The 19,531-nt window shown below is 39.6% G+C and overlaps 1 protein-coding gene across 1 annotated transcript in view; it reads right to left on the reverse strand.

Moving 5' to 3' along the window:
- Window positions 1-19,531, reverse strand: part of tg (thyroglobulin) — a 131,773-nt gene that overhangs the window by 65,851 nt on the left and 46,391 nt on the right. The window contains exons 32-40 of the mRNA XM_059021484.1: window positions 19,099-19,210; window positions 18,737-18,816; window positions 16,590-16,733; window positions 15,223-15,288; window positions 7,164-7,298; window positions 5,960-6,124; window positions 4,546-4,750; window positions 4,050-4,143; window positions 3,059-3,218 (exon numbers count right to left, since the gene is read on the reverse strand). Coding sequence (XP_058877467.1) covers window positions 3,059-3,218; window positions 4,050-4,143; window positions 4,546-4,750; window positions 5,960-6,124; window positions 7,164-7,298; window positions 15,223-15,288; window positions 16,590-16,733; window positions 18,737-18,816; window positions 19,099-19,210 — 1,161 coding nt within the window. The remainder of the gene's footprint in view (window positions 1-3,058; window positions 3,219-4,049; window positions 4,144-4,545; window positions 4,751-5,959; window positions 6,125-7,163; window positions 7,299-15,222; window positions 15,289-16,589; window positions 16,734-18,736; window positions 18,817-19,098; window positions 19,211-19,531) is intronic.

Below are 19,531 nucleotides of genomic sequence, written 5' to 3' on the forward strand. Positions count from 1 at the left end.
TGCAACCTATATGACCTATTTCAAATCATTAAAAAAAGTATCTGAAAAACTCCTTCAATGAAAGCCCTTAGATATAAAGTGAAACGCAAGCCTTGCACTGGATTCAGTACATGGTACATCTGGGAAGTGTTTTTTTAATGAGTTCTATTATGACTGTTGTTAAGTCTTGTACCACTTTGAAGAGACCAGACACTCATTAGGAAGACCTGTTGTATCTCTCTTCTCTTACACTATAGGTAGCGAGAGGTCTGTGATAGGAGTTTGCAGTAAAAATAAATAAATAAAAAATAAGAACCATAATACAGATCAAATGCTATCTCTCATCTGCCTCTTGGGAATCATTTATCTGGTTCCATGAATTTGACAGTTTAATACACCACAAGTCAACCATTTTGCTTGGCTGATAGACTGACACATTCAGCCAGTATCTGTCCATCTTAAAGCTCACTGAAGCTGTGTCCGCCAAAGGGATAAGAATTCCCTTCCTCTCCCTTCCTCAGATAAATGCTTTTCCATGCTACCATCTAAGAGCAAAATCAGTAGTAATATTTTCATTGTTTATATAAAATGGCCGGAGACATAAACTAACCAGTTTGTCCTAAATACCCTCTCAAATACACATTGGAGGGTGTGATAGATCAAACTTTCAATAAGAAAAAAAACCCCACAAGCACACAACTTCAACAAACAATTGGATGTATGGTGCTAGGTTAAGTTATTGCCAGAGTGACATTTCTGTATAAGGCTGATGTTACTAAACTATTAAGAACTGTATGGCGAGCTGTTTTAACATTTCAAAATAGAACTGCTGATATGAAAAATGGAATTGCCATAAAAGTGAACCCCACTGCTGTGTATGACTCTAGTACAGGGTTATCAGAGCATGTATGATGTGTTTAAGAAGCGTGCAGCGCTACTACCATAGGGTGCTATCAAGTCACAATGCCAGCAACAATAAATAATGCATGACCGCACTGGCAGGAAAAGAATCATAGCTCGGAATAAAACAGAGGGCTCTTCATAACATATTGCCCTATTATTATGAATCTGAAAAAGTCCCACTGGAAACCTAATTGTGTCAGTGCTACAATATGCAATATATAGTCATAAATAGAGAGCTCCTCGAATTAAAATTCCACACACAGTATCAAATATTTACTAGTGCTCTGCTTTGTATTACTTTTTTGTTGAAAGTTTATTTTTAAACAGAGTGGCAATGGATTTGATTATTTTTTTTTAACCTATCCAGTCATTTTACTAATTCATCGCTTTCAGAGAAAATCTCTAGTTTCTCATTTCTCATCTGAATGTCATATTGCAGCAAGCCGTAGTCTAAATATAAAACAGTTTATTTTTATTTTTTTATTTAGCATTTATGCTAACATGACGTTGAGATGGGAAACTAGAGATGTTCTGGATAGATGACTGCATCTTTGACTTGTTTAAAAAAAATGGGCATTCTACACCACAGGCAAGATTCTCAAAACTATTAACCACAGATCGTCATTAGCACAATTTTATAATTTAGAAAAAACACATGTTTTTTTTTTTATTCAAGAATTGTAAAAAAATAATGTGCAAATCACAATTTGACAATCTTTACTGTATACTGTATTAGGCTGGGCTTGAGGTTTGACAGACTGCACACCCCAATCCTGTTTAACTTGCCCAGATTTTGACATCATCCAAACCCCTCACTTGTGTTACAGCCTCATATAACACTCTGCACTGGGTGCCAGAAAATACCAGCGTCAGGCATTTCCAGCCAAGGTTTAAACCAATTATCTTTATTCCACGGAAAACCCTTTGTGGAAGAAAATAAACTGGCAGGCAATTACAAAAGCAGATTTAATAGTATTATGAATCACAAAGAGCCTTTCGTGGGTGGAAGGTATCAGAAGGACAGTGTTTAGGGCTTCAGACCTGTGTTTATGAAAAGAAACAGCACATGCACCAGCAGTGTAAGCTTCCCATTCACAGCGTTTCTTTTCCTAACTGTCTTTTTGTAGTCAAGGTTATGTAATTGTTTCTCTCTGGTAGACTGCAAGAAGTTCTAGCCCATATTGTGATGATGTTTATTATTATTATTATTATTATTATTATTATTATTATTATTATTATTATTATTATTATTATTAGTAGTAGTAGTAGTAGTAGTAGTAGTAGTCCTGTTTAAGGGCCTAGTGGCCAGACTACACCGACTGCCCAACAGCAAAAAATTCAATTTAGCACCCCTAAAATAGGGGTGCCAACAAGAACTAGGCCTTAACTAAATTAACGAAAAGACCGGGAAAAAAAGGACTGTAAATTAAATTTGCAAAACCAAAGGGGAGGTGGTACAGAGCACGCCCCCTAGAGCCCACTGGTCAACAAAAGTGGCCATGTCACCAGCGGACTCCGCGTGGGCGTGCTCCAACTTAACCCTTGATCGGACAAGGGCCCTGAACATGGCCCACAGTCAAAGAGACCCTCCCCGATCATCTTACGCTTCCTGGTCTTGTAAATTGCAAGTTTAGCAAGAGCCAGGAGCAGATTCACGAGGAGGTCCCTCTTCCTGGTGGAGCCATGAACAGGGTGCCCGAAAATGAGGAGGGTGGGAGAAAAGTGCAGCCAGAACTGCAGGAGCAGATTCCCGAGTAACAAGAAAAACGCCTGCAGCCTGGCGCACAAAAAATAAATATGAGCCACCGACTCGGACTGACCGCAGAAAGGGCATGCGGCGTCTGAGTGGTAGTAGTGGTAATAGTCCTATTTAGAGCCAGTAGGGGGACTACACCGGCTGCCCAATGGCAAACAGAGAAAGAATTTGGTTTGGTTTCAAAAAACCAATATGGCAGGATGGCCGATTTCTTTGAAGCAGCACATAAAATAACTGTTTTTTTTTTTAATGTGTGCACAAGTATGCCATCTCCTTATGCTCTCGGTTTGTAGTTACCAGTTAAATACATTATTTTAAGGAGCAGTGTTTTTGCCATTACTATAAAATACTATAATATTTATTTTTTGGGTTCCCTCCCTATCTATCACAGTGCCTATTACTATTGATAGTGAGGCTTACCTGTGCTGAAGAATCCAAATGCTCCAACTCTGAAATTCACAGTCACAACAATAATATTGCCAACTGCAGCAAGGTAGGATCCACCCATCAGGTTCTGTCCATCGCTACTGGGCTCTCCTGCAGGGTTGTGGAAGAACACGAGGACAGAAGCATTCCCTCTCTGTAACAGATATAAATAACCTCTGTATGAAATCAATGACACAGCAGTGAATGGAGTGCCTGTAATGAACAATTAGTCAAAACGTTCAATTGGAACCTCAACTTTTCAATTAGGTATATTATTAAAATGTTCGACACTTAATATTTTGCAGTTAACATTAAAAATATAAACACGTAGCACACGATTCTCAAAATCTTTTACACCAAATTGGTATTTGCACTTTTTCTCAAAGGTAAAGCGCCAGCTACAACTATAAAACGAATGAGAAACATCTTAAGACTATTAAGACTACTTACACATTTCTAAATGTCTAAATTACTGTATTATTGCCATTTTCCAGTTATTCATTCTACACTGTACAAAGGGTGGTTTATACGTCAATCATACGATCGTCACTGAGGCAATTTCTAGTCTCTCCAGGTGTACGACTGACCAAGGGAGACTGGAGTTTTTCTCATCCAGCTGGTCATGAGAACACTATGTGAAGCTTAGGCAAGACCTGCGTTAGGTACACATAGCAGTGTGTTGTGCCATTTGTGTGTGTAACTCTTCTCTACCCTTGTTAAATGAAGTATCACCACTTTATTGGTCTATTGTTGAAAGATGAATCTCAATCCTCAGTCATTCACACTACATAACTGCACAGGAGCACCACTGAACTGCATCGATCAGAGTTGCCACACCAATGTATATCTGCAACTCGTCTGAACACATTTCCATTAAAACCCCTGCTGTTTGTATGATTTAGTGAAGCTAGATACGGGAAGACATTAGTTAAGCTTAGAATTGTTTAAAGCTCTGTTTCATTCTTAGATAAACTGAAAGACTTACAATGCCCTTGGGGACAAGCACATTCAAATACAGGCAGTCTTCCTCTGCAGCTGGAATCTGGTCTTTCCCATCACCCGGCTGTAAACAGCTAGGCCTGAAATTCACACATGCTTTCTATCAGAAATGACTCGTAGCCTCTTTATTAAACAACAGTTCCGTACCACCAAAATCTAAATTCTATGTCACAAGATTTATATGCTTACAAAATATGATAACTCATGGCAAAACTTCTGTGATGTATGATACTATTTGTATTAATAACATTAAATTGCTTTTATTCTAAAACCCATGTTCTAGCTATATTGTGTAGACCATTACTTAATAGAAAACTACCTTAAAAACAAGTTTACACTCGCAGCCCATTCCTATTTTACCCACTAATTGCTTTAAAGTTAACTCCACATAGAAACAAACAGGCTCTGCATGGTGACAATCAACTGCAACAGAGCAATCTGATTGGTTACACATTTTTAAATGGTGTATATTAACTCTCTACCGAGTGTAAGCAGCATTCCATGACCCTGTCCACTGAGGTGGCTGTGGGGAATTGAAGCGGTTTGCTCCTGTTGGAGGTGCAGCGTATGGGATACCCAGGAAGTGACTGACTGTTTTCCAGTCAGACCCAACAGAGGTCAGCCGGGCTTCTCCATGCAGGACACCGTGTGACAGGATGAACACAGACGTCAAAGCAGGCTCAGAATCTGGAAAAGAGCATGTCACTTTACACTTTTCTTTGGTTTAACCTTTTCAGTCCGGAATTATTTTTGTCGAGCTGAAGAATGCGAAATGAAGTTATATAATTCAAACAGGAATTCCTATATTGATTATACATGAGAACAGGACACTTTTTTTAACATATATATTTTTTTATAACTTTAAGCGACGATAAGATAAGGCGGGGACCTTGAGGTCCCGGCAGGACTGAAAGGGTTAAACTGCATGAATTTCTATATTAAAATTTGCATCATAATTTAATTAGCATAAAACCACTGTTTGACAAGAGCCACTAACATTTTTACAAATGGAATTTCAACTTGGCATTATTTGTGCATTGGTATGTTTAAGCAGCTTAATGATAGTTTTCTAAAACCATGAAGCAAACCTTTTCAGAGCAGTATTGTCTAGTGGGAAATCTATCACAAGAGCCACATACTACAGAAATTGACAAAGACAAATTAGCTTTGGTTTTGTTCTGAATAGCTTCCCATTAATTCTTTGTGAAATGAAACTCAAGCAGTTTGACAATAAATCAACTGTCGCATTTGACAGACTTCATTTATTGTAGAAAAAAAAAATGTTACTATAATTCACTGCACAAACATTTACAGCACCTGACCACCTGTACTGGGGTTACACCAGTCTGAGGTACAAACAAAAAATATACAGAAATCAAATGTGCTGCATATAAAGAAGAGACAATAATATCCACTTGGTCTTTAGATTTTATGTTCCTAACTCGTAAAAACATGAAACATAACATGTACTGACATGAACTCATAACAAATGTATAACTAACGCATACTTTTTTTTTTTTAACTTGTAAAAACATGAAGAAAAAAATCACAGAATGGTGTGCTAGTCGGCACACGAGTCTGTGTCCAAGTGCATCTTGCTGTCAGATACATGATAGATCATTATACAGAGGTTAAGCCAATTATGGACAATATCTAAAAGCTAGCAGTGCATTATGGTACAATGAGCCAAAATTAATTAATACTATTAAAAGTGAGTAAATTACTTTTTTTTTTCACTTGGCAGCAATTCACTTGTAAACAATCACATTAAAAGATGAATGGAAAACAGAAAGTATTGATTAGAGGAAGCCAGGTTTGCCAATTTAAGGTCATTCTGATGCAGTCACTTCCTAAATTAAACATTCTCTTCCAGCCCAGTAAATTCCCAGTACCAACCTTTTCTGCGGTACACTAAATGGCCTGGCTCCGTCAGCAGCAGCCTACACTCCTGTCCTTGTGGGCCTGGAGTGCAGGTCTGTGTATCAGGGTACAGAATACATCTCACAGCGTCCGGCCTGACTTCCATTGAGACTGTGGCACAAGACTGACTAGCTGTGCAGGCTGAGGGAAATAACAGCACAAAAAAATGGTCAAAATCTGACCACCTTCCAGTATCCCACTCCCAGACACACTTAGGTCGGCCAGGGTGTCCTCGGCTCACCGTGCACCAGCGACCCCTGTGGTCTGGTCTGGCCAGGCGCCTGCGGGCTTGCCTGTAAGCTGCCCAGAGCTACATTGTCCTCCGACGCTGTAGCTCTGAGGTGGCTGTATGGTGAGCCTGCAGTGTGTAAAGAAGCAGGCGGCTGACGGCACACGCTTCGGAGGACAGCGTGGGTTCGACTTCGCCCCTCCCAAGTCAGCCCAGGGGTGGTAGCGGTGAGCTGAGGCTAAAAATAATTGAACATTCTAAATTGGGAGAAAATATTAAAAAAAAACAGTGATTTAAGGTTAGGATCACATTTATCTGAATATGCTCCTCCTGTAAGTGTAGACATTCCTGGAGAATTTGGCTGGGGGCAAATCGACAATGTGCCCCTCAGACACACACACACACACATATATATATATATATATATTATATATATTATCATTATCATCTCGTGTCAAAGACACATTCCATTGCATTAATTCATATTTCTATAATGTTGTTGAAGCTGACACCCTGGGATCCTTCAAGAAGCTGCTTGATGAGATTCTGGGATCAATAAGCTACTAACAACCAAAACGAGCAAGATGGGCTGAATGGCCTCCTCTCGTTTGTAAACTTTCTTATGTTCTACAATTTAGAAAATATTGCATGCATCACATAGAATTAGGAACCATTCATTTTACAAGTCAGGACCGTACAAATATGTACTGAGTTTCCTTAGATTTTAGAATAAAGCAGTCTTGAATCTTTTAGTGTTGGCACAGCAGTTGCTTCTGATTAATTTAAGGACACTGAATTTGGTTACTACAGTTTGTAAGTAATTTTATAATATTAAGTTAACATCTTGCATATATTCTGTGTCACAAATACATCTGTATTGCATTTATAGCAGAAGATGCATTTTTATAGATGATTAAGTGAGTGACCAGCTGTATAATACCAGGACCTTACCTGACAAGCACCAGTCTCTGGTGCCATTGAAGTCTTCAGAAATGTCCCTGCTTATGTGCACAGTGTCATACATGGAGAGTGATGGGTCAGTGATAACCGAAGAAGCATCCAGGATCTCCCAGTTACTTTGAATGACTGTAAACAGAAGGAAATGCAAAGTGTAATTCCAAGTACACTTCAGACTGCTACCGTGGAGAATTATTATAAGAGTGCTTTAAGTTAAATGTCCTTGTACAGGACTGTAGGTACGGCAGCACTTACTGTAGATCACTTTCAACATGACTACTGTGACCCAAATGCAATCCTGTGTAGCTACTGGTCAGCTATACTGTTTAAAGTGTCGTTAATCTGCAGCACACTCTGATAGTTAGACCAGGCATGCTGTATGATTAAAGCTTCAGGAAATCCACTATCTTAATACTGATTTAAGCTATTGTCAGTCAGCTGGAAGGCATCAGAAGAACCACGTGCCAACTATGAAGCATCAAGGGTGTAGAGCAAAAAAAAAAACCCGGATCCATGAGATCTTGAGTTTGAACCCCAATGATACCAATATTTACAGTAACTTTATTAAAGCCACGTCTTTCTTTGTCCCTCTATAATTAATTGATTAAGCTAATTTGGAATTTAAAATGAACAAGGAAAAAACTTGTTTTCTCAATGCATATTATCTGTTACCTTTCAAAAGTCACATGAATTGCACAACAGCAGTATCATTGTAGAAAAGAGCATTTTGTAGCATGTTCAATAACTAATACCAAAACAATGCAAACACAGTCTTGTTACTGTTAATAAATAACGATAGATCTATGGTTACAGATGGTGCCCAACCTTCTGGTATCTTCAATTCTCAGTGCTGAAGTGCTTGCCCTGTATTTCAGTGGAATAAATTACACCACAAATGGGTAGCAGTTAGGAAGAAACCAGATGTCTTTTACGACAACTGCATTTGTTTTTTTGTATTGTACTTAGAATCTGTACCATATCAGCCTTGTTTTATTTGTATTATGTGTTACTCCTGTCCAACACACTATTTTGGAAACCATTCACGATCAAAACAAATGTCTGCTCCCCTTTGCAACAAGTTAATTCCGGCTTCAATCACAATGTTTAATGAAGAATTCTCTGCTCCATCACAATGTTTAATGAAGGATTCTCTGCTCCATCACAATGTTTAATGAAGGATTCTCTCTCAATGGGCAGCAGTGTGGAGTAGTGGTTAGGGCTCTGGACTCTTGACCGGAGGGTCGTGGCTTCAATCCCAGGTGGGGGACACTGCTGCTGTACCTTTGAGCAAGGTACTTTACCTAGATTGCTCCAGTACAAACCCAACTGTATAAATGGGTAATTGTATGTAAAAAATAATGTGATATCTTGTAACAATTGTAAGTCACCCTGGATAAGGGCGTCGGCTAAGAAATAAATAATAATAATGTTTAATGAAGTATTCTCTCTTCTCCATCACAGTGGTTAATGAAGGATTCTCTCTGCGTGAATCAGCATTCAAGGTTTATGTGAGTACAAGCTGTCAATTCATACCCCCTCGCCCTGTACAATTCATGCCCACTCGCCCTGTATGAAACCTTTCTGAGCACAGGATTCACACGCTGGGTCCTGGAGAAGGAAATAATTACTTATTTGACATGTACTGTATTTATTTGGTTTTCATTAATTTATTTACGTAGATATTAAAACTGAAAAAAATATTATTCATGCAAAAGTACTAATGCTTTAGATAATGCTACATGTTCACCACAGTAGCCAATGGTGACGTCAGATAACATGTGTAAAAAGCCTGTGTGCTATTTTTATTCTCACAGTTAATGAACTCTGAGAATACATTTCATGATGGAGTGCTCTGGTGAACTTCGTGGTGAAGCTCACTTAGCGGCCATCTGCAATATTTTGATAAGCGTAATTGGGTTGAAGATTCAGAATGCTCCAGATAAATAACCTTAAACGTTATATGGTCACGATAAAAATAACTCTAGATTAAAGTACTTAAAAGCAGCTATATCTATGTGGATTTTGTTAAGGTCAGCAAACTGTTTCGCTCTATAACTATCACATACAGTGCTGAGAAAAAGTTTGTGGACCCCTTAAGATTTTCACATATTTTACATATTTCAAACCTAAAATGTTATTAGATCTTATAAGTCCTAATAATAGATAAAGATAACCTGACATTTATTTATCCACAAATGATTAAAGATTCAATATCCATGTGTGAAAAAGTATGTAAACCTTTAGATTCAGTAACTGGTGGCACCCCCTTGGGCAGCGATGACTTCAACTAAGCATTTCTTGTAACTGTTGGTCAGTCGCTCACATCGGTTTTGAGGAATTCTGGCCCATTCCTCCTTACAGAACTGCTTCAACTCAGTGACATTTGAGGGCTTCCTTGCATGGACAGCTTGCTTCAGGTCCTGCCACAACATTTCAATGGGGTCTCCTCTAGAATCTTCTTATATAATGCAGAAGTCATGGTTGTGTCAATGATGGCAAGCCGTCCAGGTCCTGAGGCAGCAAAGTAGCCCCAAACCATCACACTCCCACCATCATGCTTGACGGTTGGGACGAGGTTCTTCAGTTCGAACACAGTGTTTGGTTTTCGCCAAACATAACGTTTCTCATTGAGGCCAAAAAGTTCTACCTTTGACTCGTCTGTCCAGAGAACATTGTTCCAGAAGTCTTGTGGATCACCTATGTGCTCTTTGGCGAACTTCAGACGGGCAGCAATGTTCTTTTTAGACAGCAGTGGTTTCCTCCTGGCTATCCTTCCATGAACACCATTCTTGTTCAGTCTTTTTCTGATAGTTGAGTCATGAACACTCACATTAGCCAAGGCGAGAGTGGCCTGCAGATCCTTGCATGTTACTCTGGGGTTCTTTGTGACTTCCTTGATGATTTTCCGGTTTGTTCTTAGAGAGGTTTTGGTAGGACGGCCGCTCCTGGTTAGAGTGATTGTGGTCTTGAACTTTCTCCATTTGTAGACTGTGACAGTGGATTGGTGGAGCCCCAAATCCTTAGAAATGGTTTTGTAGCCCTTTCTAGGCTGATGAGCATCAATAACTGTTTTTCTGAGGTTCTCAGAGATTTCTTTTGATTGTGACATTACGTGTTTCCACACACCTGTATGGTGAAGACAACACTCACAAAGTTTCTGATCTTTCTATAGGGTGGGGCCTCCCAAACTCACCCCCGAAGATCTACCTAATTATTTAAACACCTGATTCCAATTATCCCCTCAATTGAGCTGATAAAACCAGGTGTTCACTTACGTTTTCACATACCCTGAATCTTAATTACTCATTGTTTGTCTAATTTATACATCATTTTTGTTTCAAGACATGGAATTGGTTAATATAAACCCTATCGGATATTTAAGAAGGCTATCGTGGTAAAACTGAGGGGGCAGCAGTGTGGAGTAGTGGTTAGGGCTCTGGACTCTTGACCGGAGGGTCATGGGTTCAAATCCCGGTGGGGACACTGCTGCTGTACCCTTGAGCAAGGTACTTTACCTAGTTTGCTCCAGTAAAAACCCAACTGTATAAATGGGTAATTGTATGTAAAAATAATGTGTTAACTTGTAACAATTGTAAGTCGCCCTGGATAAGGGCGTCTGCTAAGAAATAAATAATAATAATAATGTAGTCATGTATTTTAGGGCAGCAGTGTGGAGTAGTGGTTAGGGCTCTGGACTCTTGACTGGAGGGTTGTGGGTTCAATCCCCAGTGGGGGACACTGCTGTTGTACCCTTGAGCAAGGTACTTTACCTAGATTGTTCCAGTAAAAATCCAACTGTATAAATGGGTAATTGTATGTAAAAATAATGTGATATCTGTATAATGTATAATGTGATATCTTGTAACAATTGTAAGTCGCCCTGGATATAAGGGCGTCTGCTAAGAAATAAATAATAATAAAACTATGGAATTTCCATAATTATCATTGGGGTTCAGAAACTTTTTCTTGGCACTGTAGGTATCTGTAGTTGTTAACTGCAATATCATTTTAAAGTCCCAGCACCTCCATGGGCTGTTTAAGCATATTTAGGCGTCTGAAAAAAAAAAAAAAAAAAATGTTTTCTACTTTGTTGAACCTAAAATTACTGTACTACTGGTGTAGCTCTGTGCCCTTTCCCTGGGAGTTTCTTTGGTCCTTGTGTTATTTGTTCTAAAATTGTGCAACAAGTGGTTGGGACATCTTTCCCATTTTGAAATTTTTTTAGGGAAGATGAATGTTGTATTGAGATACAGTAAGACACGTTTTATTGCAGGTCTTTACTGTATGAGTGAAGTTTATTTTTTTTTAAAACCTGCGTGCATGCATTGTAACATAATCATTGTGGATTTTAAAAGCTTCTTTAAGGGTAAGGTGACAATGGCATAAACCACTATTTGGTAATCAGTACCATATGTTTCAGTTCAATCCCCAAATGCAATTATTGAATCTTGATGGTTGATGTCCAAATAAATCAGTGAAAGGAAGATTAACTGGACCAAGTTTGAAGCTCTGAGTCACTTTTTTCCATAATAAATTGGATTCTGTTAGAAACTTAATTCTGCCAAAAAGAACCTGGATGGAAATTTGACCATAGAACATGGTCTTGCTATATTTTTCCAAGACTCAACATGAGGCCAGTTTTGCTACAGTGTAATTTGTATTTTTCAAATGAAGCCAGCATAATATCGTGCTTGTGTGTATGGGGTTGCCATGCCACTCAAGGACTATTGTGTCTTCGCAAGTATAGGAATGAAAGCTAATAGACCTTGGTCCTTGGTCTGTATATACTTCTTTCAGGTGGAAGTTTAGGTGGGAATGAATATAACAGTTATCATTATGTTGATAACTGTCATGTTATGGGGTTGGATTAGTTTATAGGAAGGGTTATATTTAGTGATTTTAACATTGATACGTAGATAGAGAAAAAACAATATATGAGTTGTGTCCATGGGTGTGGGCGTGAGAGAGTAGGTCTTCCAACAAAAGTTATCTATATCATTCTGAGGACTCCTTCAGGCATGTCTGGAAGAATCATGTACAAACGTAAACCAAATGCTAGGTATTATCACTTTCCCATGTGCTCCCTCTTATAATTACTAAGTTAGGTATAATCCCACCTGAATGACTACTAATTTACCTTGTTCTTTAAGAGGAATTTAGGTAGTATCAATGAGGATAAACAGCTGTGAAGAAACACCTGGTCTGTACTGCCTTTTGCATCAATTATATAGCAACGCTCTCAAACAAAACCTTGCTGCGTTCATGTAAAAGTGGATTCAGAATTGTCTCTTGTTAATGTCTGTACAACTATAAAACACATGTTTTAAAAGAAATAAAAATGTTAACCATATGACCCAAATAGAAAATACTGTTATGTACTGTTAGATATTTTTATCTTTGTAATTTCTTTTTAAAACGGCACTGTGTTTGTTATGTCACAGTTGTGTAGAAATAGCCAGGAACTAGGCTTATGCTGCTCAGTGTAATAAGTGTAAATGTCACAAGTTGTGTGTGAATAATGCAAAGCACCGTGGACACAAAACTACTGCACTCACAGATATCAGCGTCATTTTTCCTTCAAGTCTGCTGCAATCATGGACGCAGCGACCTTGAAGGCTAATGGTTTCATTTCTATTTCAGGGAACCAGGGTATGCCTAACGTTCCATTTCAAGTAAGAAATGTAACCATTACCGAATGGGTGAGTGTACCAGAGCCGTCGCAAGGGCAAGATTGCAGAATGACTGTAATCCTACAAGGCTAAGCCAAGAGGCTGCTTTACCATACGGAACCCCAGTTACGAGTAGCTAGGGTCAAAGAATTGAGGGAGAAACTCACCTCTCTGCCTGTGTTGTAAGGGTCGACCAGGAAGCCCCTTTCAAAAATTGTCCTGCCAGGAAGCAGGCTCCTGGGGAGACCGAGTCGATTTTGACATGGCAAGCCAAAATGGATGCCAGATAGACCTTTAACATACATTATAACTGCCATGGTACAGGTTGTGGGGTCGAACCCACAAGGCAGACACCACGTCTGAAAAACACCGCACTTATACTCTTACTGGGAACATGTGGACGATGCTCTGGCATTCTGCAGGGTGTCAATGACCCTATTAAAAAACCAGGGATGGCTCAAATGCTGCTGTTCAGGGGCCAGACCCAAAGCTGCAGGCTCGATTTCATAAGGTCTGGATGCCATCCCCCGTGCCTGACTGAGCAGGTCATGGAACAGCTGGCTGCTCAGGAGTTGCATCAGGGTTGAAAACCAGTCTCCTGGGCCAATAAGGGGCTACTAGGAGCACCTTGGCCGGACCTGCCTGATTTTCTCCAGACACAACAGGAACAGGGCGAGCAGTATAACAGTTGCCTTGGCTACTGGTGTGCCAAGGCATCTATTTCCAGCGGGACCCTGCCTCCTATTATAGAGAACCAGAGGGGACAGTGGGTTGATTCCTGGAAGGCAAAGAGATCTATCTCTGCTCTCCCGAACCTCTCCCAAATGTGGCTCACCAATTCGGGGTGAAGCCTCCACTCTGAGCTGCTGGTTTGTCACCCTGGGCAGATTACTGCCTGCAGTGAGAGAAGGTATGCACAAAGCAAAAGCTTGCGGGCCACATGATGAAAACTGGGTAACCTCAGGTGGCCCTGGTGGTTGATGTTAGCCTATTAAAGCCTCCACGGCGTGGTCTTTGTGGCTGCTGGGGCCTAGGGCGCCAGTTTGCCGCTGGTTTACATACTGTAGGTGGTCACTTGGGAAGCAGGCGAACCAGCTCCTTAGTGAATTCCCACGCATGGTGAGTGCTGCAGCATCTGTTCCACCACAGGACCAAACGTGTGCCCTGGTGAGTGATCGGGGTGTCCAACACCGCTGCTTTGTCCCCATCAGGCACGCGTGCCTGGGAAAGCCAAAGCTGCCTACGTGCAGCTACCAGCACAGCCAGTTTTCTACCTAAAGCCTGTCCATTCAGCTTGGACACACGGCGATGCACAGTATGTCCTCCTGTGGCCAGTCTGTGCTCTCAGCTCCCTGAGGCCCCAAGGTGAGAGGAGGGGGAAGAAGGGGCCGAGTGTTCCCACAGTAATTCAGCGAGAATGGTTCCTTGATGGGAAACAGCTGCCTTAAATGTAAAACTACCAATTTATTGTCTCAATTAAAAATAGCGCTCTTTAAGTATATTCATATTTAGATCACATGTACCATGATACCAGCAACTAAGATACAGCTCCAAAAATATATTTGAAAAAAACAAATTGAAACATAACTTCGGACAAATTGGGTGTGTTGTTTCCCCGTCATGTTACAGGTAGTGAATCTACCTGCCGTACATTATGTCACGCTCCTGCAACTTTAAACTGTTTTGTTCAGAATACAATGATAGAGTTTATTAACCTGAAAATTGATGTAATGCATTCACTGTATTTGGGTGTTGGCAGTAACAGGTCAAATGAAAACACAGACCTTTTTTTTTTTTTTCTAGTCCCATGAAGCTCATTTCACTTGTACAGGTACTGTAAATGTACAGCAAATCCAGTAGCATTTGTATTGTTATAGTTTCACAATGATAACACCTGGCAAGCTTCCAGCTTTATGCAACAACCCTATATGGACTTAGTTATTCCAGATACGAAAATAATGTCATGAAATACCTAGTGTAAACATGACAGTGAGAGACATTTACCCCGTCAAAGAGGAAACGAAACAGCAAAACAAAAAAAGGTACACACTAATAATGTAGTCTTGTTTATTCTAGTTTCTTGGCCTTTTTCTTCAGTGTTAGAGATATGCTGTAACATTTTAAACACTAAACTGTACACTGTGGCCATACATGTTTATTTTTATTTTGACATCAGTACTACTGCACAAATACAACAGCATGCTACTGGGAACCTACATCTTAAAATAAAGACTTTGAAAACTAGAGCTGCAAACACAGCTACTGTATATATAGGAGTGCAGTACAGTTCAGAGATATGTTTTCCACATTGTATGTACAATAACAGTAGTTCAGAGAAAGTATTTCTCTGATTGAGAATAAGAATATTGAAACAAATGGCTTACGGTTCTGTGATGCAGGAGGAAGATGGAAAGGTGGGCACATACTGGGGTTTTGATTCCACTGGTTTACTAAAAATAAAATAGTGATTTCATTACTCGGCCATAATAGGGACACATCAAGGTAAATTAAAACAGGGCAACATGTAAACAACACTGCATAGAACAGTTTGCATCTGGTTCATTAAAAAAAAAAAAAAAAAAAAAAAAAAAAATCAAACACAATAACAAGAGGATTCTAACATACACTAAGGACCAGATTTATCAAGACAAATTGCAATTGTTTTCTTTTTTGTTCAAGTAAGATAAAACACTTATTTTTTCACAATAAGTAACAAACAACTCCTATGGTTAATGATTCAATAATAGGGAGATTTTAAATGCCTCAGAAGTGGCACTCTCCATGTTAAATATACTGTAAACTAACAAATATATTACACATTTTGAAATAAAAATGAATAGCTTGTATTCATGTACTTAAAGTTTCCAAATGCAGTAAATTAACTGAATGTGTAATATGTGAAATGTGCTTCTTTACCCTTTTACAGACATTTTGTAACGTGTTTGTCTTGTGATCTACTGTATTGTGCAGTGTCTGACCCCAAAGCAAAGGGGAAAAGATTGTTTTTCCCCCTTAATTGATTTTACGAACAATAGAGGTGTATCTGCTGTATCTCACTTCAGCCCACATTTGTTTGTAAATAAAAACTAAAAAACGGTTTGTTTTCATGATAAAAATGTTCTAGCCTAAATGAAAAACAGTGTGAGAGGAATGTCTAAGAATTTAAACAACCACAAAGCAAACTGAAGGAAACGGGCAGTATTAGTAATCTGAATAAAAAGGCACATGTTATTTTTTATTTTAAGAAAATGTCAGCACCTGGAAGAGAAACACAGCTGCTGCTACAGGACACAAAAACCAACAATTTCCATAGTTCTACAAAGAGCTTTTACATATGTCATCCAGACATCCAGAATGCTTTGCTGTCTAGTCGCAAACAGGACCCCTGCTGATTTTTTACTGTGGCTAAGTATCCTGTATATCTGATTTAAATGTAATGAAATAAATCGATCTATTATTATTATTAGTTACCAATATCACTTCATTCTTCACGAAGTGACAGCAGCAAAGGGCAGTCCCAAACACAATCTGAGTCATGCTAGTGTCCCACAAGAGTAAGTATATCAGATAGAAAGGGTACAGGCATGATTAATGTCCACGTACTTCTAAAATGACCCCATTTTTATAACCCCATCAATAGCTACACTGTACTGCACTCAGTACGAGCACATCTACAGTGTACCAGAACAGCACTGCTATTGTATTTAACTAGTATGCTGCTGGCGATATATACTGTACTGTAAAGACATACCTGGCTTCTGATACCAGCCGAACGGGTAGACTTCAGTCTCTGCTTTGGATGTTTCACAGTCCCTGACCCGCCAGCTGGACTTTCCCGTCTCACTGCAGGCCTGAACTCCCACACTATTCATAGTCAGGCAGAGCACCTCTTTACCTAGCATGAACAAAAGGAATTCATGCTTTGAAATGTATGTGAGGCAACACAGATCCTATGCTTTTAAAACATTGGGATGGAAAGTTACATATTACAGAATCAGACACAACCAAGACACAGTAGAGTACCGAATATCCAGCAAGGCACAATGCAGTGTACCAGTGTAACTGAATATCCAGCAAGGCACAATGCACTGTACCAGTGTAACTGAATATCCAGCAAGGCACAATGCACTGTACCAGTGTAACTGAATATCCAGCAAGGCACAATGCACTGTACCAGTGTAACTGAATATCCAGCAAGGCACAATGCGCTGTACTAGTGTAACTGAATATCCAGCAAGGCACAATGCGCTGTACCAGTGTAACTGAATATCCAGCAAGGCACAATGCGCTGTACCAGTGTAACTGAATATCCAGCAAGGCACAATGCACTGTACCAGTGTAACTGAATATCCAGCAAGGCACAATGCACTGTACCAGTGTAACTGAATATCCAGCAAGGCACAATGCACTGTACCAGTGTAACTGAATATCCAGCAAGGCGCAATGCACTGTACTAGTGTAACTGAATATCCAGCAAGGCACAATGCACTGTACCAGTGTAACTGAATATCCAGCAAGGCACAATGCACTGTACCAGTGTAACTGAATATCCAGCAAGGCACAATGCACTGTACCAGTGTAACTGAATATCCAGCAAGGCACAATGCACTGTACCAGTGTAACTGAATATCCAGCAAGGCACAATGCACTGTACCAGTGTAACTGAATATCCAGCAAGGCACAATGCACTGTACCAGTGTAACTGAATATCCAGCAAGGCACAATGCACTGTACCAGTGTAACTGAATATCCAGCAAGGCACAATGCACTGTACCAGTGTAACTGAATATCCAGCAAGGCACAATGCACTGTACCAGTGTAACTGAATATCCAGCAAGGCACAATGCACTGTACCAGTGTAACTGAATATCCAGCAAGGCACAATGCGCTGTACCAGTGTAACTGAATATCCAGCAAGGCACAATGCACTGTACCAGTGTAACTGAATATCCAGCAAGGCACAATGCACTGTACCAGTGTAACTGAATATCCAGCAAGGCACAATGCACTGTACCAGTGTAACTGAATATCCAGCAAGGCACAATGCACTGTACCAGTGTAACTGAATATCCAGCAAGGCACAATGCACTGTACCAGTGTAACTGAATATCCAGCAAGGCACAATGCACTGTACCAGTGTAACTGAATATCCAGCAAGGCACAATGCACTGTACCAGTGTAACTGAATATCCAGCAAGGCACAATGCACTGTACCAGTGTAACTGAATATCCAGCAAGGCACAATGCACTAATGTAGGACAGGTTATAGCTACGAAAGATGGCTCCTGTTTTTGCAAGGCATTGTTTATTCAAACTATTTTGAAATCAAATAAACTTTCTAATTCCCAAAGGCTTAGAATTGCACCCTTGTTTTTGTAGTTACCACAGTAGCTAAAGCACAGGATGGTGTTTAGACTGATTATACCTTAGTACAGTGCAGTGTGTAATGCCTTCTGTATCATGCACTTGGCAGTTTAAGAGATAATTGGGAAGCACTTCACAGAAATGTATTTGTAAAACTTACAGCATTTTATATTTTATGGTTGTACAAATTTCCAAAGAAGCACTATGCTGACACTTATAAAGTTTTAACATAATGAAATCCATATTTTGTTATAAAAAGATGGCATTTGCTTATTTTATGTGAATAATATTATTTTATTCGCCCGATCAGATCAGTGCCAGGCGAGCCTACCTGCTCTACTGGTTGCATAGCAACGAGTCTCGTGTTCCGTGTCCCAGCTACACACATCCACGCAAGAGCCAGTGACAGGGCTCTCCCCGTCACAGGGAGTCATGATACCATCTCTACTCAGTCTGATCAGCGAAGACAGCTGTTCAGCTTTAGCCAACTGCTTTCACTACTCTAACAATGAATAAAACCTGAAGTACTCTTACCAGGGGACTGGGCATCCCTGACAAATCCAAATCCTTTACAGCAAGAATCTTCATCGCAATGACGCTCACACTCGAAAAACCTAGACAAATGGCACAATACTTATTATTATTATTATCATTATTATTATTATTATTATTATTATTATTATTATTATTATTATTATTATTATTATTATTATTATTAATCTTTTTTTCTTTCTGAACACTAAACAGTTTATTAATCTGTGCTGCATTGCTATATAATACTTTCAGATATAAAACCAAAAACAATACCAGTTTGAGCCAGTTAGACAGTAGGTCCCTCGGGGGTGACAATCCCCCTGTAATAGTCACCCCTGAATCAGACACCAGTGCTGCCTTACCCCTCTGTGATTGGCCTGCCAGTCTGGTTAACTCTGTTCCGTACTGAATATGCTAGCAGCTTTCTGAAAGGCAGTCGACTGTAGAAGTTCTTCACACTTCCAGTCAGCAGAACTGTAAAAGCAAAAGCAGAACAACATGTAATGTTTTTTTGTCAGGATTGCACCATACTTAAGATTGGAATTACTTGTGTTTTAAAGTTTTGTTGCCATTAAACTTTCATAATCCGAGGGTAAATGGAATTCAGCAGGAATCCTTTTCGGCTGAGGATCTCTGTTGACACAGTAATACATCTTTATACACCGCTGTGTAGTAAACCAAACCATATGCTTTTTTTCCCCATATCAAGGACTTATGATTTTGCCAGGTAGTAGACATACAGTAATTGCAACTCTGACAAATTTCTAATACGTTTACAACATTTACTCTTCTTTT

The sequence above is a fragment of the Acipenser ruthenus genome, chromosome 4 (assembly GCF_902713425.1).
Source record: "Acipenser ruthenus chromosome 4, fAciRut3.2 maternal haplotype, whole genome shotgun sequence".
NCBI classification, from domain to species: Eukaryota; Metazoa; Chordata; class Actinopteri; order Acipenseriformes; family Acipenseridae; genus Acipenser; species Acipenser ruthenus.